Source organism: Synchiropus splendidus, chromosome 5, assembly GCF_027744825.2.
Source record: "Synchiropus splendidus isolate RoL2022-P1 chromosome 5, RoL_Sspl_1.0, whole genome shotgun sequence".
Classification (NCBI taxonomy): domain Eukaryota; kingdom Metazoa; phylum Chordata; class Actinopteri; order Syngnathiformes; family Callionymidae; genus Synchiropus; species Synchiropus splendidus.
In genome coordinates, this window is record NC_071338.1 from 27,428,858 (window position 1) to 27,455,324 (window position 26,467).

A 26,467-nucleotide genomic window follows, 5' to 3' on the forward strand; every position below is an offset into this window, starting at 1 on the left:
GTCACCGTTTATGCCTCTTTGATGTGAAGCAGACACTTGGAGAGTGTCGCTCACGCTGTGAAGAAAGGCTGAGGTGCTGATGGAGAAGAAGCATCCTCCTGGGAGGAGGGGGGGACTTGCATCTGTCTCCAGGTTCCTTTGTCCTGACCCTCGGTCAGATGACGATTTAATCCACCTCATTATCACTGACAGCGGCCTATAAAACCATGTCCAGGCCTCTCTGAAGTGGAGATGTCCCCCGCTTTCATTCACATGCAGCGCATCGCTGGATGTTTATTGAGTTGAGTCCCAGTCGGAGGAATCATCACCTGCAGGACAAACAAAAGCAACAACACCCTGCATTTGCATAACATCTTAGAGGCGGTGTCGGTGTGAGCGAGAGCCCAGGACAGTCCTCACACCTCCATGCCTCATAGGAAATAGTGCCAGTGGGTGATCTTGCGGTTTGAGTGGAGAAGTCAAATGTTTATGTTCAGAGCCGAGGTCGAAGAGAGAGAGAGAGAGAGAGAGCGCATGCTCAAAACACCCGGCTGCTTCATGAAAGTTTTCTTCATATTCAGTGAGGATCTGCCACACTTATTTTTGACACATAATTCCAGTTATAATCGTTTTGCGTTTTATTTCTAATGACTCGATCACTTTTTTATGACTTTAACACGCCATTTAGTCATTACTCACTGGATTTTCTGCTTTTCACATGTTGAATTTATTTATTTATTTGGGGGCCACAACACATTTTCCCGCCCTAGATGGTTTTTATTTGCCACTACATGAGGCAGGAATAGGCTAAATCTAAAGCAGTCAACCTCTCCAACTCAAAGCATACTTTATTCATGAAAATCTATTCCAATTCAATTCAACTCTATTTAATGAACGTTCATTTTGCATCAAGACTCAGCATGGAAGTAAAAGTTTGTGAATAAATATACAGATGCATATACCAATACATGGCCATTAAAAATAATAAAATGGTGAGAATTAAAGTGATATGACAGGGATGGGCGACAATATAGCGATCAACAATCATGACGGATTAAAAAAAAAGATTTGAATGTGTATATTTTAGTTTTCATCCTGGTCTGAGGGAAAGTGCAAACTTGATTAGTGTTGATGCTTTTAAGGACATTCTTCTTTCTTCGTGTGAAGATGCGGAAACGTGCCGAAATAACGGGATCGCGGACGTGTTTATTGATGTCAACAGTTTGTAAACACGTGTGTTATCAAAGGTTTGCGTAATGATTGACTTCAATCCGAGTGTTACATCAGTGTTGGTGCGCTTCTCCTCCTCGTCCCCTGCGCTATGTAAATGTGTGTTTTTACTTTCTTTCCAGAGGGCGGCCCTTTTTATGCGACCCAATGAAAACCAACCTCACGCCGACACCTGGCTATAAACCCGGGAAGGAACCCAACGTTCCGATCGCAGATCTGTCGAGGAGGAGGAGGAGAAGCAGAGCACCGGAGCAGAGGAGCAGCGATGACTTCCAGTAAGATCGAGATCCCCGCGGAGCTGAAGAGCGACCCCGCCGCCCTCATGGCATCCCTGCAGCTGATGCCCTCGCCGGTGCCCAACCCCGAGATCAAGTACACCAAGGTCAGTGCCGACACCGCCGAGCCTCTCGGCTACGAGTTCTACTACTTGCGTTTGTTATTTGAAAGCGAAAGCTTCACTTTTTCTGCACTTAAAACTGCGCAGACTGCGCTGCATGTGCGCAGCAAGGAGGTCACTTAAGCGGAACACACCACCGTCGATTTATAGTTTTAATTATGTCGTTTTATAACAAAAAACAATTCCAAACAAGTTATTAAGAAATAACTGTTTCATTTGCTGTAAATGACGCGTTAATTATGCGGTTAAACAGCCTGGATTTAGCTTAAATTGCGTGCGTATAGCGGACTTGTTCTACTTTTTAATATCCTCCCTGAAAGTTGTCGCTTGAATGAGCGATTCCGTTTTAATGTAGTGGGACTATGTTCCTTTTCCTTTACTTGATCTCTCTTCGTAGAAGGTTTTACGATGCACTAGGTAATTCCAAATAGTGGCGCTATTTGTATTTAGTAGAAGTTTGTTTTATTTTTCGTATTTTCCGTATTTAGCCATTTTGTGAACTTCCACATTAAATCCATCATCCACAAAAAAAACGTATCACTGTTGCCCACAATAGTGATCCGTCGGTTTGTTTGGTTTTTTTTAAAAATCTATTTATTGCTGAATTTACTGCTAAATTCGAACATTTAGTGAATGTATTTCCTAAATCCAGTAGTCTTTTCTTTGGTTCTTATACGAATGAACTTCTTTAAAAAAATAATTATATCGATAGTTGAATAAAATGAGCAAAATAAACTTTTAAGAACGGCGTTAATGGCGCCCACTCACATCCGCTGAAAGTATAGTCTTCAATGTGGTCACCGCGTTAGGACTAAAGAAGGAACAAAAAGTCAAATTGGTCCGTAAATAGCTTGAGTGATGATGTGTATCGGAGTCACAGCCAGCAGTGTGTGGGTGTGTGGGAAGAACAGGATGCAGAAACAGCTGGAGTCAAACTTTGAGTGATGAAACATGGCAAATTACAAAAGAAAAATCTTATTTTTAGAGAAGCTTTTGATGAAAACTTCAGGATGTGTTTCAGTTTAGTGTGAGGTCGTGATTTGAGGACAATGATTCGCATATTGTGATGAGTGTTTGGACCATAAGCAGCTTCTAAGCACACATTTTTAATCTCTCTCTAGTTTGCTGATGTATATATCATGTATTTCTTGAATTGAGTGTTGGCTGAACCTCCTACTGTTGCTTCTCTAGGGTTTTTATGACGGTGAGATTATCGGTCACATCTATGCCAGAGTGTCAGAAGTTCATTCTGAGCCGTAACTGCTTGGTTAAAATGTACCTTTGCGTGCCGAGTGCAAAGGGCTCCTGGTTGTTTGTGTCGTAATGCTAGATATAGGAGGAAATTCAGGGAGTGACTTGGTGAATTAACCTCCAGGAATTTGGCTCATCCAGTCCATGATGGTTTGGTGGACGTAGGGGGGCACTGATTTATGGGCACCCTAGCGTGGGCTCTCCCCACACCCTGTTCCTGTTCTCCACCCTGCAACGGAAAAAGCCAGACGTGTGTGTGTGTGTGCGGCTAAACTCTTTCACATTTAACACCTTTGCATTTGCGATATTAAAACTATTCTTCCCTTTAAATCAGAGTGATATTGCAGCAGAAAAGAAAAAAATCAGCATTTTGTGTGTGATTCTGGAACCGTAGCTAGAACTGATATTATATCACTGCCACAGGTCAGGGTGATAAAGGAGAGTTATAACACTCCACATGTGCCCCTTGTCCTCATTCTTGGTTAAAGAGAAGTTCACAATCAATGAGTAATTTTGTCGGGGTGTTAAAGTTTCATGTCTGAAATGGGCTAAATATGGGTCAGTGGAAGGTTTCAGCGCTCAGAACAGCTGCTTTGCATGACAGTAACTCATAACACAGCACTAGGATTTATTTACTCCTTATATTCGGGGCTTGTTGAGTGCTTCCAGGCCCCTCAGTGATAATGAGTTGTTAAACCAGACACTTAGTGGGACACGTTTTACAAGAGTGGAAGTAAAAGCTGAGCTCAACTGGAAGTCCATAAAGAGTTAATTTGTTTAAGTCAGCCGTTAATTTGTTTAACCTTTTAATGCCAACCGACAAGTAGCGCTGACGGATGAAGCCAAAAAGTTTTTTTTTAATTTTATTTATGGTATGAGCAACCGTCCTGGTTTCTGGTCTGATTTACACGTCCCTAAATCGAATCAATTTTCTTTGTAGCTTTAGCCTTGGTGGCACTAATGCACTCGCACCATAGGAACCTGAGCAAAACCTGTCCAGCGACGACCCGTCTGTTTGTGAAGTACTGAAGCGTTCGCTCAGTTGGGATGAATAAGAGGCTCCATCAATCTGTCACTGATTGAGATAGTACAGATGGAGGTGGGGGGCTCCCCGATGCTCCGTGCTGTCCGCCAGGGTGTAAATTATGACCCCGTCTCACTGTGTGGGTTAGTGGCCCTGCATCGCCAAAGCCTGACCCGCACTTCTGGAGTTTTTCACTTCAAAACCACCATCTTTCCGCGATGAAGATCAAACGGAACCAAAGTTAGAGGATACTGAGCCGCTAAATGATTTATTACAAGGAGCACAGCCAGAATTCTCTGCCCCCTTCTCTGACTTTTGCTTGCACAATCCACCCCCCCACCCCTTTTGAAAACACGCACATACTCCCCAGAACACATCTCCTGGACTGTGGCAGGCCAAGTGTGTTGCCATTATTGTGTCGGTCGGTGTGAAATGCCCGCTTGTGTCGTGAGTGTAAATTACCATGCGAGCGCACACACGTCAGCATCGTGTCCTCCGTCTCTTAATCACTGTTTAAGGACGAGCAGTGACAGCGGAGGTTCGCCTGTTAACTTCCCACAACTTCACTCGGCCGCCCTCCTGACAGGGGAACATGTAAATCCTGACGGTGTGTCATCATGAAAAACACTCGGCTGCATAAATCTGGTGCCGTCCCCAGGGTGCAATAACCACAGCCGAGACAAAAAGTGCTTTTCAAGATGTTTATTTGTCTGTTTAAAGGCGTCGTATATCTTGGATTATATACCAACCTACCTCTTTTGTACTGACACCCCAATGCTCATGCATGTTTCAGCTCAGCATTTAATGAACTATTACGATAAAATATGGCCTAAGAACATAGTGATAAATGTTACGGATAATAACGTGTGTATTTGTGAAAAAAATAATACATTTTATATAAAACAATTTTATTACACAGCCATATTCCTTATCGTTGTAAACATTGTTTTCTATTATGATCACTGCCATATTGTTTTTGAAGCTGTGATTCGAAGGGCAGAAAGCTTGCTTCATTTATTATTGTGCCTTTATTTTGAAAGAGAAACTGGAAGTGAATGTTTACATGGCATTGTAAGACTTATATATACAAATCCTGAATTCATGTAGACGTGTGTTTGCTCAGGATCATTCTGTTGTGTAAAATATGGCCTAAGAACGTGTCTATTTTACCTTACCAAGAAACAAACATGTCTCCTGAATAGAAAGACTTATTAAGGGTTATTAAACAAGAACTGCCTTGACACTGACCTATTTTTACAGTCTTATGCCACACAATTATAAAAATATTCAGAAAACAATGATTGAAATCCAGTGATCCAGAGTTCCAATCCCCAGAAATAACAAAAAGACACCCACAAAATTCAAAATGGATTTGTGCAAATTCACGTTTTGAATTCAGCATCATAATATCTTCTCCTTGAATATTTAAACTATCTGTTTAAATAGTTTGATAGACTCAAGACTAAAAGAACATGCCCACACACACACACCTATGTTTGTATCTTTGTCCTTGTGGGGACCGCTCATTGCCATAACCCTTTCCCCAGCCTCTCACCCTAAACCTAACATCCAAAACAAATGGCTCACCTTAACCAGGACTCTGAACCAAAGTAGAATCCAACTATAATGACCCAGTTATTTTGAAGTCTACATCCTCAAATTGAGGCTGGGACTCGTGGGGACTGGCAAACGGTCCCCACAAGAAGGTGTGTTTCCAAGAATTGTCCCCCACAGGCATAGCTATACAAGATTGCACGGACCTTTATTGTCCAGTCAGAGACTGCTCTGTGTTATATTGGTATCTCAGTGAGGTAGTGAAGTGCTCAGCACTGTCACGAGCCCCTGGCTCACCTGTAACAGCAGCAATTATAAGAGAAACGTTTCCAGAACCACCAGAGAGGAAATCAAGGTCCTGCGATAGAAAAGGATATGAAACTTCCTGCACAGACGGGTGTTGCAGGTGCATGGGAAGAGTTAGTCTGACTGCTGTGTTCTGTATGAACGCACACGTCTGCACCATTTGGGGGAACTTGCGACCTCCATCTTCATTCATTTTTGTGATGTTGACAGGCCTCTGTTCACGTGTGGGATTTGGAGGAGGGAATCTTATGTGTGTGTCCACGAAAGAGGAAGTTGCTGTAACATTACGTTGTGATGTGAACCGCAGCAACAATAAATAGTAAACACAGTGATTCCATATCTGCTGCAACAGTGATCTGAGAAAAGAAGCAAGCAGCAGAACAGATGTTCTGTTGGCCGAGGAAGCCTTGGAGCTTCCTTCTCCTCATTACAGCCCACTCTGAAAACACACATTTTTCATGTTAAAAAAATGTCAGATCTAAACTCGCTCTCCCTTTATTAGGTGCTAAGTGATCTAATCTGCATTGGGTTGCTTCCTCTGACTGGGAACACCTGCAGGATTTGCTCAATCACACGCTGCACTGACAATTATCCTAATGGAACGACTGCGAACCAGAATGTTTTGCTCATGATGAAGTGGAAGAGCTTCGCGGCTGTGTCGGTGCAGCTCCCTGCGAGTGATGTAATTGGCAGATTTTGCAGAAAGCATGGGAGTTGCTCAATGTTTGCAGCTGCCCCTGCAGAACGTCTTGACCTGTGAGCGCACGGCTTTGCTCCCAGAAACTCATATCTGTGGTGTGAGAGACTGAAACTTCTGGGCTGTGCTCAGTTTTTTTAAGGAACCGAACAGAGAGATGCTTGTTCATGGAAGTGCCCCGTGCTCTCCATCCTTATAAATGACTTCCTTTTCAGGGCATTCAAAGGTGCGACGCAGTCGACACAAAGAACTCTGAAATGAGTTTATATGTGGTTTAAACAAGGACGAGTGTAGTAATTAGACATTATTTCTGATATTACTCTACACTCTGGTTTGACTATGAATGTCAAGTTAAATCTCATCTCAATATTCTTGGGTAGATTAAGTAAAATCTGTGCCTCAAACGCCAAATTTCAATTGCATAAATAGTATGATTCATTTATTACATCATTGTGAAAAAAAATGTAGAATTTTACATGGGACAATTTTATGACACAGCCATATTCCTTATCATTGTAAACATAGTTTTCTATTATGCTCATTGCCATCTTGTTCTTGAAGTTGTGATTCGAAGGGCAGGGAGCTTGCTTCATTTATGAGATCTTATCGTGTCTTTATTTTGAAAGAAAAAGTGGAAGTGAATGTCCACAAGTCATTGTAAGACTTACAAATACAAATCCTGAATTCATGTAGAAGTGTGTTTGTTCAGGGTTGTTCTGTTGTGTTTAGACCAAGGGCTTAAAGCCGGTATTTTCCCATTTAATGAATAGAATCTGCTTAAAGATGATCTGATTTAAAGGTCCGTTTCCTCAAAAGTCATAGTTAGGTTCATCACCTTCATATAAGGTTAAGTCTCTAAAAATAAGTGTGAGAGCATGAGAGTGGATGAAACAGTCCTGGTCTCAGTGGGTAACTGACTTTCATTTTCTACACAAACAGGCCAATATTTTAGAGTAAGTTCAAAAATGTTTGTCACCAACTCTTCAACTCTCTGGTGGCTCGTATATGTGCTCTTCCAACTGCGTCTTATCAACATGAAAGCATCATGCGGGCCATTAGCCTCAACCCCGCTGGGAACGAGAAGCAAGAAAGACAATTAGTCATTTCCAAATCTGCACTTTTGCACTTGTTTGCTCATTCTTGCCTCCGCTACCCTTCAACTAAATGATCCTAGAAGCAATTTTCAGAATCCTTGAGAGTTGATTTACTCCTCCGACCTGTCATCTTAATCAAACCTCTGAATGGAAACAGACAAAAGTCTAACACCAGTCCGAACCCAGAGCGAGGAGCGAGCCAAACGACGGCTGACAGTTGTCCTTTTCTGGCCGTGATTTAGGTGGCGGCCTGCTCCACTCTTCGCCCGCTTCATCCGTTCTCCTTTAGCAGCGCCTCGTGAGAGGGGTTAGGCCCTGCATAAAGCTACCCATGGTCTGCATTCTTGCCGGGACTGTGGAGGCTGTCAGGGGGCTCCTCTGATTTAGGACGCCCAGTTCCAGTGGCCCCTATAAATTTGAAAACTAATTCAGTGCTCTACAGGACTCTCTGTTTTTGTAGCAGGCGCTCTGCTCCTTATCGTTACTGACAATTTTATGAAGTGCTCTTAATGAGCGGCAGATTAAAGGCGATAGGCGAGAATACTCGCAGAGAGGAGCCTCTTGTGTGTTGGGGTGCGTGGGTCGAGGTTGGGTTCACTACAAAGGAAAGGAATGAGTGTGTGCGTGTAGTACCACTCTGCGAGGTGGTACTCTTGAGATGCCTTAAATGTCCGGCTGAGTTATTCCTATCTGCTCCTGGAGAGGACGACGGAGGACTCGATACCCACCTGAGAGGAAAAAGTTTACAGCCAGTTCAGGAGCACTTTATGGAGTTGAGCAGCAGTCAGCCAGGTTGTGGCTGAGTGGTACTTGCACCCTAATTTTGATGTCCTCCGTCAGCTCACTCTTCTTAAGTGAGAGTAAGAGTAGAAGTATATACAGGGAAGGTTTTGCGTCAGCAGATGTCCTCCTTACACTCCATCCATCAGTCGGACTGACAGCCATTAAAAACAGTGGAGCTGATGGATCTAAACATGTCAGCCGGCGAAACTTTCCTCTCTTTCGGCTCGGCCGGACACATACTAGTCTCTTCAGATCGCACCTCGCTTGATCCCCACTTTCTCCAGCAACTTTTTTTTCTTTTCTGTGATTCCACAAACATTTATCTTTCTCGCGGCCTCCATTCATGTCGAATATGTTCTGTTTTGGAATCCCAGGTGGTTGTTTAACGGAAGACTGGCTTTAACGCATCACAGAAACCAAGTGCGGCACATGTTTTATGATCTCGTAAACGAGCGGTGATGTTGTGAAACGTGTGTCTTGTGTGCTTGGGGGGATGGTGGATGGGCGTCTGGTGTCTGATAGGGATTTATCTGTCCCCCCACCCTCCCCTCCCTGCCCCCCACCTCCTTTGTCTGGATGTTGGAGCACTCCCCAAGGAGCAATGCTGGACAGGCAGGAATCTCCGTCCAGATTTCTCAGAGATTCTCCCATATCCCCGACATGAGGGCTGGATATCCTGAGGCTGCAGACCAGAACAAGCTGTAGCTGCCGCCAAAGTTTGGTCTTCTTCTTTGCTTTATTGCTTTCTAATACATTTAGATGGATCAATACTATCTGTCATCACACATCAGTGTTTGCTGCAGAGTATGGTTAAGTGAACTGCAGCAGCAGACTTATGATACTGTCCCAATCATGTATCCCGGATGTTTTAATTTACTCCATCTGTACTCCATTGACAGCATGACTGCCCTCCCTGAGTCTAGTTCTGTTGAGGTTTCTGCCTCAGTATAGGGCCCACATCACCATGTTGCTTAGTGAGTTTGGCTCCTGTTGCTCAGGATTTGGATCTTGGTGTCGTCCAGTCAGGGCTCTTTAAGCACTTGAAAGTATAAATGTGATAATAAACCTGTCTTCCAAACCTGCTACTCCTAATGGGAGCAAAATGCTACATTTGAATTGTCGACTTGACTGGAAGTTAAATGAAGAGTGTGGTGTTTTTTGAAAACAAGTGACGTGTGATGAGGAAAAAAAGTGAGTTTCTAGAAATGTCTTGGGTAAAACCGACTTTATGCTATGAGAAAAAGCACGCACACATAATAAAACTGTGTCGTTTCGCGTATCAAGATTTTGGGTAACATTTTTGGGATAAAAGTGAACAGTGATGGATGGGGAATATTAAGCACTACATGCTAAGAACTAAATATTATCCAATAAATACATAAGAAAAATGTAAAATACAAATAAAAAATGTTATTTACTAAAAGTAATTGAAACATACAAAACATCTACTTCCCTAAAAGTGAACATTTTACACTCATTCATGTTTTAATACAGCTTTTTTCTCTCATGCAGATCTTCATCAACAACGAATGGCAGGACTCGGTCAGTGGGAAAGTGTTCCCCGCCTACAACCCAGCGACTGGAGAGCAGATCTGTGAGGTTCAGGAGGCTGACAAGGTAAATGAGAGTCTTGATCTCCTGGTGTTTTGGGTGCGTTACCTATCTGATAATATTGCACAAGGTTTCCTCACTACTTGTCCCCTGAGTCAGTGGTATAATGCCTCATATGCTGCACGTCTTATCCGTTCCACACCTTCGCAGGCCGACGTGGACAAAGCGGTTCAGGCAGCTCGTCTTGCTTTCTCCATGGGCTCCGTGTGGAGACGGATGGATGCATCAGAGCGAGGAAGGCTCCTGTCTAAACTGGCCGATCTAGTCGAGAGAGACAGCGTCTATCTAGCAGTAAGTAAATTGGACTTTTTAGAACTTGACTCCCTGGTGTGTCGCCACATAACCTCTATATTATTCTCCAGTATGTTTTTGTGATCCTGCAGGCGAGCGAGCTGTCCTGTTATCTCAGGCTCTTGTTTCGCCAGCAAGTCTGCGTGAAGGTGGAATGGAATTGACTAAGCTGCGTGTTTCCCTCCGTGTACCTCCTCAGACTCTAGAGACACTGAACAGTGGGAAACCCTTCCTGCCAACTCTGTTTGTGGACCTTCAAGGTACCATCAGGACGCTGAGATACTTCGCTGGATATGCGGACAAAATCCACGGACAGTCAATTCCCATGGGTGAGGGAGAGTTTCACTAGTTTGGAGGCGCTTTTTTTAGTGTCTCGGAAACCCTGTGTGCACGCTAGATGCTTAGCTTACTGCCACCAAAGCTCTGTTTCAAGGCCATTTCCACGTCTTGTCTTCCAACATTTGCAACACACTCCAAACACTCCTGATGGAGTTAGAGTTAGTCAGGCAGGCTTTAGCATCCATGCTCTCTTTAGGTAGGAGATAGTTTGAACTTTACTTCGCTGTGATTTTGTGGATTTTACAAGGACCATAATCTGAAGTCCTCCAATCACATTTCTTGTTATTGGACGGCCATATAATCGTTTCATATCAAAGGTCATTTATATCCCATGGTCCAATGAAGCACCACCTAAATAGACACAACACTCACTTCTGTGATCCATGTTAACGGCTCACCTCAACGGTGGCGTGTTGCACTAGACTTCAACCTTTACTTTGAAAGGTCATTGCTACGGTTTCCTGGTTAATCAGTCTCTCAATGAAACGTGAACGATAAAATGCATTTGGAACTCTCACTATGATGGACAGCCATGGAAGCAGCTCTCTGTCTGTATGGAGGGCTCAAAGAAGTTGCATTTAAGCGGGATCGTAGAGAGAAACCCCTCACTATTTATAACCGAAGTCTGGAATTGAGACTCGACTACAACCCTTTGAAGCAATGTAGTATTAAAAAAAGAGACTGGAGTGAGGCATCAACTTTGCCACGAACATTTATTGTGACAGTCTGTCCCTTAAATTGTTGAATTTTGGGGGCAGAGACGAGCGAAGCTGGCTGTCCGTTGCATCAGGCAACACAAAAAAGGAGAGTCGAGTAAGAAAGAGGACATGGGAAACCTCCTGATACCAGCGCATTGTCCCTCTCAAAGCTTCTCTTGTACGCTGCTGCCAAACACACCAGAGTGCGTGTTTTCCCAGGGCTCCGGTTCAATCTTTAGTCCTCTAGTGGACTTCCAGGGAAAATAAACATCCAAGCTGGCCTGATGTAAGGCTGTTGATGTATTTACTCACCTGTCAAGAGGAGAAGCAGGGTGTCGTGGTATTTATACGGCATATTAAGTGTAGTCTGGGAGTCGTATGGTCTTGACAAATCAATTATATTTAGCCAAGAATGTCCGTGAGCACACCCGCCTTCATTATCGCCAACTAATGCAAAAGGAATGAGAAGCCTGCACAGCAAAAACACCCACTTCTGTGACCGGCAACAGATGATGTTGGAAGCTTGAGTCTCCCACTGGAGTGGAATGAGCAGGAGTTACAGGATTTAAAAATTAGCATGCTAAATCAACAGGTCTTAAAGCGATCACAGGCTGACAGTCATCATCTGTTTCAGACATAATAAAGAGATGAATCACCCACTGACTTCCTCTCTCTGCTCTGCCTTACAGACGGAGAGTATCTGTCTTTTACCAGATACGAGCCCATTGGAGTTTGCGGACAAATCATCCCTGTGAGTACGATCCCTCCCTCAGGTGGCGCGCATGATGGACGCACTTGGAAGTGTGAAAAGCCATACTCCGAATGCGCAGAGGAAAAAAAGAGATGTCAGCGGTTGTTAGTCTTGCATTTTCCTGTAACTCTGACAGTCACGCTCATTCGAGTAAATCCTGCTGGTAAACCCCCGAAATTGTGCCAGTTATTTTGAGCAATGGGGCACCACGACGGGAGCTTAAACATAGCGGGTTTGTGGAAAGAAGAATGGTGAGAAAGGAGGAATAGATCAAGGAGCGATTGTGCAAGAGTGCAGAAAGTGTGTGGTTGTGTGTTGAGCCCCTTGGGTTTGTGTTTAAAGCAGAAATAACACAGACCTGCGCGTTGCACACTGATACGGCTCCGTTGCACATGTGTTGCAATTTCACCACTTTCTCCAAACACTGTGGGAAGAGAAAATGCCGTACGGCTGGAGAAGACAGGCTTTTCTCACCAACATGTGTTTAGACGGAGTGAAAATATGAGCAAGTGACTGGAGAGAAGAGAGTTGCAGGGCTCGGCTCGTGACCACCCACCGTCAGTCAGATGTGTGATGGCTTTTTTTTTTTTTCTCAGTGGAACTTCCCTCTGATGATGACGGCGTGGAAGCTCGGCCCGGCTCTGGCGTGTGGGAACACTGTCATCCTCAAACCTGCTGAGCAGACGCCGCTCACCTGTCTGCACATGGCTTCTCTAGTCAAAGAGGTAACCTCATCTTGTTGGTGCAACAACAGCTCGCGAGTGTTCAGTTATCAGTTATGAGTGGAAAAATGCTATTTCATTCACAGTTATGAAATTATTGGATCATTTAGCTCAATTATTTAAGAATTGTTTGTCTTCCTCAGATAAAAATAATTAAATACAAGTTGCCCTTCCATAATTCGTCATTCAATTCTGCCTCCTAAGATTGTGTTTACTGTTTCCATACGCAATATTTTGCCTTATAGTTGGGATGTTGTGGTTTGTAAAATCTCTTAAACAAACTTTATTTGGTACTTGGAAGTGGGACATGTAGAGCGTTCCCACTGTTAGCAGTCGACATACGAGTCCATTGATGGAAATATCCCATGTTTACAGGCAAATTTGGACAATTGAAACTCCTGTATGATACTCTCACTTGCATGCATCATTGTTTGAATTTAGACTAACTTGTTTTTTTCATTTGTACTGACGATAACTTTCCCCAGAAAGGAAATAATGTTGCTCCTCTTGAGGATGTTGGATAACAGCAGCCGCTCACATGCACTAAATATTTGACTTTACAGTGTTCCAAGTTGAGCATTGTACAGCAGAGGTTAAGCAGTGAAACTTTATCATGTCCTCTAGGTCTGAGTCTCCATCCTCTCCCGTCACCCTCTGCCCTTTGTGGAGACTCTTTGTCTGTTCTCATCTTGGTTCTGATGTTTTCTCCGTTCTGCTCCGGTCGGGAGTTTGGGCTGGGTCCGGATTCTCCCTCACTGTCAGGGGTTTTGCTTGGCTCTGCTGTCATCTCCGCTTAAGCTTGTTTCCCCTCCTTTTGTTTGGACAGGCCGGGTTTCCACCAGGAGTCGTCAATATTTTGCCGGGATTCGGGCCAACGGCGGGAGCTGCGATCGCTTCACACATGGGCATCGACAAGGTGGCGTTCACAGGATCAACAGAGGTTGGTTTCCCAGAGGGCGGATCAGATGCTGTGGGCTGCTGCCAGTGTTAGGAAGTTGTACAGTGAGCGACATATGCTGAGCATAAGAGCAGACGGGTAATTAGGGGACGCTGTGTGCCTGTATTGAAGTCTAAATGACAAACAAATGGGGTCTTTGGTGAGTTGCGTGCCCTGTCATTATTCCTCCTGCACGACAGCGCAGATTTTATCTCACACATGTGCACACTTTTGCGCTGTCAGGACTTTACAAAGGCATCCCTCCAGAAGCAGTGTTCCTCCCGCGTTTCCTCCCCACTGGAGCTTCAAAACCAGGACACCTTTCCAGTACAGCATTAACTCTAGAGTCTAGTCCTTTCAATTCTGAAGCCTGCCTGGTTTTCAAGTCAGAAAAAGCACTGTAACATCCAGATGTGAGTGCAGATAAAGAGGACAGGGCTCTGCTCGGTTTACTCCACCACTGTGACTGCTCTCACTGAGATTTGAGAACTTTCTGAAGAGTTTCAAAATCAAATGTTTCTGTCTCTGCACTGCTCTCACCAAATCCTCTGTCTTCTTTTTTTATAAGTATTGTGTTACATTCAATAATCACAAAGTAATGAACACGGACAGACTGAAGTCAATTCCATTATTTCTTCCTTTTTGAGATGTTTTCATGGGCAACATCCAAAACTGAAGATTAGGCTTCTGCAGGGTTCACCTGTCATCTGACTGTCGTCCTCTAGACCTTCCTTCTTTTTCACCTCCACTGTCCCACTCAGTCACGGATATTTAGAAATGATGAAATCTGACAATGAAAGAAAAAGAATGAAATTTTGAGGCTTTAAACGCAAAAAAACATTACAATGAATTCTGAAGGTGAGCAAAAAGGATTACAAAATATGACTTATCATGAATAAAATGTGTGAATGTGGCACTGAAATAATCTTTAAAAATCTTAGGAGACGTGAAAATGCATTTTACCCTCGAGGCGTCAGCCTTGATTTGAGGCTGACAGATTTGACAACAACATGTTGTCAGGTTTTCTCCAGAGCATCAACAGTGCAGTCTGTTCATGAGTGTGCATTAATGCTGCGTCCTACACAAACATGCTCTTTGTTTTATCATCTCGTCTTGATTGAACATTTCCCTTGAGAGCAGGCCGCTTTTCTTTTTACTGGTTTTCCTGTTGTTTCCTGTGATCTGGAGTCAATTACAGAGAAAATGAGGCAGCGCTGCGAGAGAGCGCCGATACTCAGACAGTGAGTCACCGCGTTGTAGTAGCAGCGATAGCAGCGGCCACAACTAGGGTGGAGGTGCCGCTACAGGTGGATTTTAGGAGCCCTGCTCATCCTAGTATTGACTCACATGTGTGTGTGTGACGGTGGCGTCCAGCCGCTCGCCGTGTTTCCTTTACTCCTGACTAAACACTGCAGGCTGCTCTTACTCAGCCACTTCTGATCAAAGACAGAAACGCAGCACTTTCAGGCAGCCGGTCTGAGCCAAGTCTTGTTTTCATACAGCCCCAGTACTGAACCAGCACAACACAGCAGACTCTTGTTTCCCGTTGTTTTCAGCCGCGCTGTAATACCGCAGGACTTTCAGGAGGCTGGTACGGCACGAGAAGCCACGGCCTTTTTCCATGTCAAAGGTCTCAGAAATGAAGATCTTTCCTGTCGCCCCTCTGAGAAAATAAAGACAGTCACAGGAAGATGAGTTCTTGTTTAGAGTGTAGAGTTATTTTATCAAGATCTGGAGTGTGATTCACTGCGTCCTTTTCCAGTTCTTACAGTAACTGATGCAGAAGTGTGAATATATTTGTTTTGAGGTAAAGGAGGATCTTTTGACTTATCAGCTGTGATTTTACCACCAAAGTGCTGCGCCAGAAGGCAAAGTTCTCAGCTCTCTGATTGCTGCAGTCATGAACCATGAAGATGCAGATACAAGAAAGAGGGGAAGCAAGCTCGCAACACTCTTAAGGCTGGGTCTGGGGTCATTCAGAGACGTGCAGTTGGACGTAAATTTGACCTGAAAAAGAACAAAAAAGTGCTTCTCGCTTTGAGAGGAACAACCTTCTGACCAGATCAGCCCACGGCACCATAGTTTCCTGGTTTCTTTTCTTCTGGAAAAAAAGGTTTCTGTATCTCCGTCCCTCTCTCCCGTCATCCTGTCTTATCAGCGGCTACACACCTCGTGTTTCCTGACCTCTGCCGGGTCACTGGACGCCCAAACATTGTTGAATTTTCCTGTAATTGATATCCACCCTGAATGTTTGTACAACTCATGTTTCGTTTTGCCTAATAACCTCATCCTTGTTTGTAGATAAGCGTCCTCACTGGATGTTCAACTGAGCGACTTGGCCGTCGGCCTCCATCTCTGCAGATAAACTCAAGTTCTCTTTCCCCTGTCAGGTCGGGAAGTCGATCCAAGAAGCGGCCGGGAAGAGCAACTTGAAGAGAGTCACACTGGAGCTGGGAGGCAAAAACCCCAACATCATATTTGCAGATGCAGACTGTAAGTCGAGCAAGTCGATGAAACCAAAACACCTCCGCCTGACGATAGATAGCTTTCATATACAGCTCACCGAGCTCTGGTTCTCACATGTTTCCTGCGCAGCATTAAAGGCTCCCCAAAGCCTCTAAATCAGGAGAATGGGCCCTGACTCAGTCGGGTGCTGCGCCCGAGACTCATAAATCACCAGGGTCTGTTAACCCTTCGCGCACAACAGCAGGGTCCTGTCTCTCAGGTGTCAGGTCTCGCATACATCCGGCATAGCACGGTTTATCACGTCACATTTCACACTTTTCTCATCTCACTCTCCTGCACGCTGGTTTAGTGATGATGAGTTCCTGCGGCTCACAAGAAGGTGTTCTGGTGGTTGTAGCAGATGTGACCCAGACCTGCCTGTCCATGGCATCCTGTGTCTCGCTGAAACAGTCGTCCATAGACAAGACAGGAGGACAGCGTCACAGCATTGTAATGAGTCCTGGGTTGTTTTCAACAGTGGACATGGCCGTGGAGCAGGCGCACCAGGGCGTGTTCTTCAACGCAGGCCAGTGCTGCACTGCAGGGTCGCGCATCTTCGTGGAGGAGCCCATATATGAGGAGTTCGTGCGCAGGAGCGTGGAGAGAGCCAAGAGAAGAATTGTGGGGAGCCCCTTTGATCCCACCACGGAGCAGGGACCACAGGTGAGAACAGATGCGCGAAAAAGTCATTCGGCACAGACGTCCGTCCACCTCTTTCCTCATGCTCCATTTCCGGATCTTCACCTCCACAGATCAGCCGAGAGCACCAGAGTCGTGTGCTGGAGTTCATCCAGAGTGGAATCAGCGAAGGAGCCAAACTGGAGTGCGGAGGCAAAGCTCTGGGCTTGAAGGGCTTCTTCATTGAGCCCACAGTTTTCTCTAATGTGAGGGATGACATGCGCATCGCCAGGGAGGAGGTACAGAGTTTCACTCAGCCGCTTCACTCCAAACCAGCACCTTTTTTACATGAGAAAAACAAAGTTTTTTGAAAATAAAAATAAGAGTGATCATAATAGCATCAAGAAAAAAAGTCTTTGGGTTAGTTGCTCAATAATTCAAAGCTCTTTTAGAGCTAGGGTGCTAGCAGTCAATAAACCTGCTCACCGTGGCGCTGTGCTTGCAGATCTTCGGTCCAGTGCAGCAGATCATGAAGTTCAAAACCATGGAGGAAGTGATCGAGCGAGCCAACGACACGCACTACGGCCTGGTGGCCGCCGTGTTCACCAGCGACATCAACAAGGCCATGAGCGTGTCCACCGCCATGCAGGCTGGCACCGTCTGGTGAGTCTCATCTGTTGCGCCTTTCTCCCGCCGCAATCAGTAATATTCCTCATGTGGAAAGTATCAGCAGTCTCCAACTTGGCAACCGTCCGCTGGCACCCGGCCACGTTACTATCATTACATAAGCCACACAGAAATGTTTCCCTTCCCTTTTTTTGTTTTCCTGCCGGAGCTTCCACATGACAAACGCAGAACGGTCCGTGCCAGCTCCAGACTGCGGAGGAATTGCGAATGCAAATTGCCTCCCTAATTTTATAATGTGCAGAAATGAAATGGCTATAAAACGTTACATCTCGCGTTCGCCTCTAATTGTTGAGTTTCTCTCATAATCGCCTGCAGATGGCGACGCTCAGAGCACGCTGCCAGACTTTTTTCACCACTTATCATACTTGACTGCAGTCGCCCAGGAAATGTTTCTCCACCAGCAAAGTGAAGTTCCCGCCCTGCATCTTTGTTTACTTCACACGCAGCACTTCCCACGGCGCGCAGAAACGCCGCGCTGGCGGTTGGTGTGGCCGCTGTTACGCAGCAGGTTGAACTCTGTGACATCACCAAGTCATTCGCTCATATCTGGAGAAGCTGGTGTGTTAACACCACGCTCCCCACCAAAGTAACAGTCTTCACCTGAGATGTTTTCCTCAGTATCTGTCACTTGAATAGCCAATCGCCTCACAGGTGACATGGTCAGCCGTTCTCCTGTTAAACCAGACCTGGGCAAAGTGCAGCCCGAGGGCCATATGCGGCCATATGCCTGTATTTTCGTGGCCCATTTTTGACAGTAGACTAAAACTATAACTGTCCTAATTTTTCTGCCTTTTTTTTTGTTCTTTCTGTTTTAGTCACCACCACTTAAGCAGTAAATATAGCATGTTCTTATTTTAAAACTAAAATTTCCTTTTTTTCATTGGCCGGTTTTGTGTTTTCTTGTTCCTCAAAATACATTGAAGGAATGCTGAAAATATATATTGAATTAAATTACCTTTTTAACCATAACGTAGTTATGTTGATTCATATTCTAATTTAGTACATATAAAGTGAAATATTTCAGTAGGTTTCCTGGCATATTTACACTTCTTAATATCCTTAATTACATTTAATCTTTATAGATTCATTTCATCTTTGTTACTTAAGTGTGTATTTTGGATATTTTTCCATCATGGTTTGTAGTCATCGCTGTCTTTCTTTTGATGATGGCCCCTCACAACTGTCACAGTTTCTCATGTGGCCTTTTGGGAAATGTAATTGCCCACCTTTGAGTTAAACACAAGGATACAATGTTGAACTACACCGACCGTATGTGATCACTGAGGTTCACGAATGAAACTGCAACCTCATCCATGTGTGGAAGCTTCCTACATGATATTGAATTAAAGGGGTTTAGAGGAACCTCTGCCGCACCAAAATGAAACACTGAGAGCTTAAAAGGACGTGTTTTGTTGACACACACTTCGAGGTGCCTTCCGGTTGACTGCAGTTCTGAGCTCAGTCCAGCACCTCAGTAGGAAACATGGAATCTGAATGCACAGTTGCTGTCTCAGCCAAAAGGTTCAATTCTAGAGAAACTACTAGTTTGTTCCAATAAAAGCATTTTAGTTTTTGATTTATTTTGAAAAGATACTACACTTTCTTTGGCAGTAAGAAATAAATGTGTCTATATGTCAGATAGATTTATGCTTTTGTGTCCTGTCCTGGTGCTCTGGTCTGGACACAGCACGACTCACACACTCTTCTTTTATCCTCTACGTCATCAATCATGAATAATGTTGTTAGTTCTTTATTTGTCCCTCAAATAAGAAACATGACATTCTATAAAGGTCAGTGTTGGGCAAGTTACTTTCAGTTGGTAACTTAGTTACAGTTACTAGTTACCTTGTCCAAAAGTAACTTTATTACTTCAAGTTACTCATTACTTTCAAAGTAACTAGTTACTAGCGAAAGTAACTTTTTAACTTTTTTTTCCAAACATAATCATCTTAGAACAGTCACAGCCATCGGGCTGGGTGGGGAACAGGCAACATTGGGACAGAATCAGCCCCATTATGGTTATTTGTGTGGCCTGCTAAACTAGATAGCCTGGTAATAAAGGCCATCTAGCGATCTATAAGCTCTAACCCACTTCAAGTGCAATCCCATTACAAAGTCGCCACTTAGTGACCTAAAGGTGCAATGGCAGTGTGAGTGCAGGTGAATGAATAACAATATTTTGATGGCCATATTTATTCTAACCATTTAGATTACAAATACAAGTACTTTTAGCAGTCCAAAAAATATCAACCCTTTTACTGAACACTCAGTAGTGGAAAGCGAAAAGAAACGTATGTGTAGTGCTCTCCGTGTTAAGAAGCTGAGATGTGAAAGTTCCGAAATGAAAGTGTTGCTGCAGCACAGATTGTTTTATAGTGTGGCTCTTCCCCCTCAGATTCTCTGGCTCTTTCCATTTTTCTCCGGGATTCTTCTCGCCGCTCCATTCTCATGTGGCTTCAATTACAAACTTCACAAATAAACAAACTGACTACTTCCACCTGTGTTTGCACAACAAAATTGGAAGTACACGATCAAAGCCAGATGTGTTTCTCAGATGGAAACGAAGGTGACGATACGTTCTGTTCCTGGGCTTTGATATCGGGACACAGCGGCCCGCCGCTCTAAAATAACAGAGGAGGAGGAGAAGAGCGCTCCAGAGTGACAAATGTTTTGTGTATCTTTCAGGATAAACTGCTTCAACGCTCTCAGCACACAGTGTCCATTTGGAGGATATAAAATGTCTGGCAACGGGCGCGAATTGTGAGTATTCCTGTCGGCCGAATGTAAACAGCCAACCACAATGTTAATAATATTGACTTTACGTCTTGAGAACCGCCTCACGGAGAAGACTTATCATCTAAATATTCATCCAGTCGCCGCTGAGAGCCACTTGAGCGGTTTAAACAAAACAAGTCTTCTGAAGCTGCTGTCGTGTTCCAGGGGCGAGAGCGGACTGAAGGAGTACTCGGAGGTGAAAACCATCACCATGAAGGTCGTGGCCAAGAATTCCTAAAGCTTGTGTTGGGAGGAAACGGTTCTGATCCACTTCTGGTTGATACGGTCCTGATGGCGAACCACATGAACCACCAGCGGTCTTTCAACCACCGCAGCTGCTTTGGTCCTCCAGATGCGCTGCACACGTCCGACTCATGAACGACCATCATCTCTTCACCTCCACTAACACTGACACTAAAGCACTCGCAGAGACAAGGGGGCGACTGTGAACCCCCATAACAGCCCTCATCCTCCAACCACCACTCCATGCTGGAAGCTCCAGGACTTGCCATTGGCCCCCTCCCGGACTCCTGTCGCCGCTACACACCAGGCCGCCGCCGCTGCCGAAGCCTCAGAAATGAACAGTTCAAACGTTAATTCATTATTAAAATTGATTTGTCTTTTGTTTATATTTTAACTTGTATGACTTAACACTGTATGTGGATCTTTGATGTAAACAAAGATTTGAGACCTCCTAAAAGTGTTTGACTTGTGTGTTTCAAGAGGCGTAGATGTATTTTAAACGTTATGTAACTGGTTTCCGTTGATCTTCGTCTTGTTTTTGTTTATAAATCATATGCTATAAAATTATAAAACATTTTCCGCAAACCTTTTGGGTGGCTTCTTCCATTTAACAGACTCATTACTGGTATGTTATCGGTACATAAGTGATCAAGGTACTTTTACATAAACGTATTTAAATGATATCAGGGGACAGTCTACTGGAGAAGTTAGGGTTCAGTCTGGACAGGTGTGGAGTAGAGACAGTGGACTCATCAGGCAAAGAATGTGAGACATGTAGTCGGTGGGTTACAGGAGAAGATGAAGGCAACCAAAGAGGTTCATGGATGTGACAAAGGAGGACACGAGAGGAAGATCAAGAGAGTTGAAGGAGGCTGCAACCCTTGCTGGGAAATGCTTTCCAGAATACTAGCAGCTTCTTCTCTGGTCTTCATATGAACCACCACGACCTCTCCTCTTCATCAGCGGGAGAATATTACTACTGAGCACCATGACGGTTGCCAAACCCCATGATTCAGGCCGATGGACCTCCTCTTCCTGGACGCCCTGGTGAGTGTAGTGTAGAGTGTTCTGGACTTCACCACATTAGAAGAAGTACTTTCCCACAATTCCCACTGATTCTGCTTTATCTCGTCCTCTACGTCTTACAGTTAGAACATTTTATTAAAACGTAACTTCAATGTTTGGTGTCTTCCTTGTTTTGATAACTGCATTGGCGGCGCTGAATCAGGGAGCAACACAAACACACAAACCCGGGGAAGCTGACGTAGATTCCAGCAAGTTTAATAAAGATAATCTCGGCGCAGCGGCAGAAGAGGTCCGAGTCAGGGGGGTGACAGGGAGCGGCTCGGTCCAGAGAGGTTCATTTCACAAATTGGGTTCATGCAGGATGTCTGCATTTTCCATCAGGGGTTGCTAGATCAAGTCGGCCTCCTCCAGCTGCTGCGATCGTCCTCCCTAGTCTTCATGACCTCCTGTCCCACATCTGTGAACCTCCGTGGCGTTTGTTTTCTCCACATCCCAGCACCACCTTCACTCCAGATCACCATATCATCAGCAAACATCAGTGATCCTGGCTGAAATAAAGGCAGTGCATACAGAGGGTTGAAGCCAGCTGTTCAATAGGAGCTTTGATAGAACTTAATGGACAGTTACTTAGGAAGACTATTCGCACAAATTTATCCAGCGAGGTATCCAACTCTTGAAAATGTTCAATACACGCTTTTTATCTTACATAACTATGGTGTCTCTTATTGGCCAGGGTGACTAGTTCCAGGAATCCTCCTCTGTAACAAGTGATGAAGACGTCTCACCTGAACCTCACAGCAACAGTGCAGCTGATACCACAGTGAGCCACCAAGACAGTATTTTCCTGTGTGTTACAGCCTCGACTCACAGCATGTAAACGTGGCGCACACTGACTCGGACATTCACCCTGAAGTCCAGATCATCCCTGTTTATGTGTTTATGACAGAGTCATTATTCAGGAGAAGATTTTTAGAAGAATTTCAGAGTATCTTCATACAAACCGTCTGCTTTTCTTCATGAGACGTGTGTGTGTTTGTGTATACACACATCAGAGCACGTCTGTGTGCAACGTTGTGCAACTCTCTCTGAAGATGCTTCCCATTTCAGTTAAAAGTGAGTCAAAGTTCTGAAAAGCAGATTCACTGGCGCTGCTCATCCTCTCCAAATAGAAGATGAGGACACTGTCACAGGAAACAGCTCCAGCCGTCCGACGTTACACATGGAGGTCTGACTCACTCATAGGAGCAAATGACTCCTTTATTTCTGTGTAAATCAGCGGTAACATTACTTCTGCATTGAAATGACAGCGTGATGAACAATGTGTGACGGCTGAGCTGGTTCTTTCATTTATTTCAGTTATACCTATTATTTCAATGCTGTTTAAATGGTGTTTTATTGTGTTTTAAGTGTTATCTACCTACTTACTACTTGGATTGTAGTTATATATTTATTTTGTCATGCTATTTCTTTATATATTACGGATATTTAATTATTCAAGCCTCTCATTTCCCCTTCTGTCCAAGAACTTATCTGTAATATGGTCACAACCTTTTGTCTCTCTATTCCTAATCTCTCTATTTACCTTGAACTCTGCTACATTTCCAGAAATCTCTTCCCCTCACAACAGAAGACAAAGTTCACAGACCACTAAGCAGCATCTTCTCTATCTTCTCTCCATTGTACCTGCTGGTAAATGATGAACAAAGTCGTTGGAATGGTCAGGAATACTGCCTTCAGCTATCACAGTTTCAAGAGAATATCCAAGTACCGTATTTTCCGGACTATAGAGTGCACCGGAATATTAGCCGCCCCCACGAAATCTAAGAAGGAAATGACATCTTTTTCGTACATAAGCCGCACCGGTCTATTAGCCTCGGGTGCACTGTTGCTGTCTGTGCCGCAGAAAATGCATGAGAATCACTTCTAATGACCCTCCAGTTCTAGTTTTGAAAACGGGGTCCAGTGTCGGGACTGACTCATGAAACAATCTCTGAACTTGAATCATGATCTCATCACATTTTATTCACGTTTAAAGTGTTCAAAATGTGCTGTTTTCACCCTCCAGTAGATTGTCTCTGTTGGCAGAGCTGCAGACACGCAGGCGAAAAAAGTGCAATTTCAGCGCTTTAAAGGTAAATAAAATGCCTGTAATGTCATCCATTTGATGTGAGGAGGCTCAATATTGTTGCCAACATGACGCTCTTTAGACTGTAAAAACTAGGGATGCTCCGAGAGACAGGGAGAGCACTCAGCGGAAGCAGCTGTCTTCAACTTCTTTCATGAAATTTCCCACTCTTAACATTTGCAAAACTTTCAGATTGAGGTGGAAAAAGAACGCGGCATCTGACACACACAAGACAGCAGTGGATTCGGTCGATTCCGTCATAAAACGACACCAGAGAAAGACTGGTCATCTGGCTCAGTAAAATGAATGATTATTTCTTGGTCAATATGCTTCGCGTTCCGAACGTCAGGCTCAAACCGACGAGTGTCGGTGAGTGACCGCAGGTTCCTGCACTTTCATGGGCACCAGAAAACTCTCTGTCCTCCGTCAAGTGCTGTGCTGCTGTTAAATATCGTACTGAATTCGTGGCATTCACCGATCACGCCGAGATCAGCCTTTCATACTCGGTGGCCGATCGATTGGAGCATCCCTCGTAAAAATCCATGTAATAGCAGCATCGTTGTACAGTATAAGCCGCAGGGTTCAGAACAGGAGAAAAAAGTGGTGGCTTATAGTCCGGAAAATACGGTTTAAGTAACATCCGACTTATGATCTGCTCAACTTACGTCCACAGCACCGCAGCAAGTAGCAGCTCGGCATCGCGTATGACAGTTACGGCAGCACAGTATCCCAGCATCTCACTCTCACTCTCACTCAGCCATCTACCACTACAGCAGTACCTATAACCCTCGTGTCGGCCATTTTGAATTGCATTCGACTCACTTCCAATCTCACTTTGGACCAGTTGGTTGGAACCGATCCTGGTTGTAAGTCGGATGTTACTTGGAATATGATGTACTGTTCGAATTTCTAATAAAATTCTGAATTGGTCAACATTTTGAACAGTTTCTCAAGGCATAACATCCCATGGCAGTCATCCTTTTCATTGGAGAAATATTAAGTCTCATTGCACCATCTTTTCTGGAATTACAATTTTCATTTTCTGCACAGAAAACGATGTAATTCATATGATATCCAGACTACTAATCCAGAACAAAAGTGAGCACTAAATAAAAACACGTTGGGCGCTGACACTATAAAACCCCTGGACTGCAGTAAAACACAGTGCAGAAACAAGTAAAAACCTGGTCAGAAGTGCATATACATGATGGATAGATCACTTGCACCTCACGTGGAAGTCATCCCATAAAACACAGCTCGCATTAACAACTGATATCCTTAAAGACTGGTCAAGCCGTTACGCGATTGATAACGCTGTGAATGATTGAAGCGGCGTCTCCAAATGACTCCAAGGTTAAGTGGTAATCCAGGATCCATCAACGCGCAACTTCCTCCGCCAACGCCCGCGACAGTGTCTTTATTGGAGCCAGCACTTACACGGCATGATAAGTGTCGCCCGCCGGCCATTACCCTGTGGCCGGCAGCATGAAGAATGGCCGCCGTTAGCATGCTAATTCCTCTATCTGCTCGATAGCTTGAAAGATTCTCTGCTGCTGCTGGATCCCGCCACCGATCCTGCAGGGAGGAATGGCTGCTGTGATCGATTGGTTTTCCTGCGTGAGCCAAATTCATTCCCGAAATGACTCATTTGTACCTGGAGAACTTAAATGAGATGTCGACTCCGCTGCCCTTAGCGTCGTGATGAAGAATGTGGCCGGACACAGGCGGAAAACAGAATCGCTGGATCTCATTCCGTAAATAAAGAGGTGTCGTCTTGTGAGCTCATTGCTGATCACACAATATTCCACAATAGTTTCACATAAAATGCCTGAAAATAACTTGGTGCCTCTGATGATGTCAACGATTACAGTGCTGGCAAATGATACGGAAATGCTTTCCATCTGTTCGTCAACTGTGAGTGGCAGACGAAGCGCGTGCTCATGATTCAAACTCTCGACACTCATCTGCTCGTGCCTGTGGCCACACACATGCACATCTGACTTTCACGCTCCTGAAGAGCACATGACAGATGGACATTTCCTGCGAAACCTCAAGTGAACACTGCAGTTATGAATGAAAGTACGACACAGAGCGTCGACACTCTCTCCTCTTCACAATACCTCTGCTCTGGTATCAGATCACATGATGAAATAAATGGAACATTATTTCCTCCTGAAACAGCCGCCGCTGTTGCACCTGTTCCACAAAGGACTTGCTGCCTTGCCTTCTGTCACTGATGAATTCCTCAGCCAGAGTGGAGGCGTGGTTCTCTTCACCAGATGGAACCATCTCAGGCCTCATCCTCACACTAGGCTTTCACACTAGACCAAGACCTCAGAGGACCTGCTCTCCACAACCATCCCTGTACAGCTTCAGCTTCCTAGGAACACTTCAAGCAGAGAAAATGATGCTCTGGGTTCCACATCACTGTTTAAATGTTGAAAGATGAAGATCTGTAACAGGTGCAAGAGAGAGAGGTTGACACCTGAGCTGAAGCAAATGACTGCAATGACACTACAACTTTCTGACCCTGGTATTTTCTTGAAATATAGGCTCATTTTCATTTCCAAGGTCCTAGTTTGTCAACACTTTCCATGCAAATTAGAAACACACAGTTTGCCTCTACATAAGCAAAGTATTCCATAAAAATACATGATGGAGGCAAAGTGGAAAATCAAAATTGGGACCAACATTTAGCTCAAAGAATCCAACCCTCAGCTGCTGACATAAAATGTTCAACACTGTTTTTATGAACTATTTTCTGTAATATTTCAGTTCGTCCATCCTGAGTTACATTGTGCACATTTCCCAAGTTTATATTACA

General features: G+C 44.4%; 1 protein-coding gene across 1 annotated transcript; it reads left to right on the plus strand.

Moving 5' to 3' along the window:
• The first annotated feature begins 1,375 nt into the window (after positions 1 to 1,375).
• aldh1a2 (aldehyde dehydrogenase 1 family, member A2) lies at positions 1,376 to 21,066 on the plus strand. Its single transcript, XM_053864841.1, has 13 exons — positions 1,376 to 1,591; positions 9,828 to 9,932; positions 10,077 to 10,217; positions 10,417 to 10,546; positions 11,944 to 12,005; positions 12,602 to 12,730; positions 13,554 to 13,667; positions 16,055 to 16,157; positions 16,648 to 16,832; positions 16,922 to 17,086; positions 17,293 to 17,450; positions 20,160 to 20,234; positions 20,415 to 21,066. Exons 1-13 carry the CDS (start codon positions 1,475 to 1,477, stop codon positions 20,485 to 20,487), a joined length of 1,557 nt encoding a protein of 518 aa, XP_053720816.1. The 5' UTR covers positions 1,376 to 1,474; the 3' UTR covers positions 20,488 to 21,066.
• The last annotated feature ends 5,401 nt before the right edge of the window (positions 21,067 to 26,467 follow it).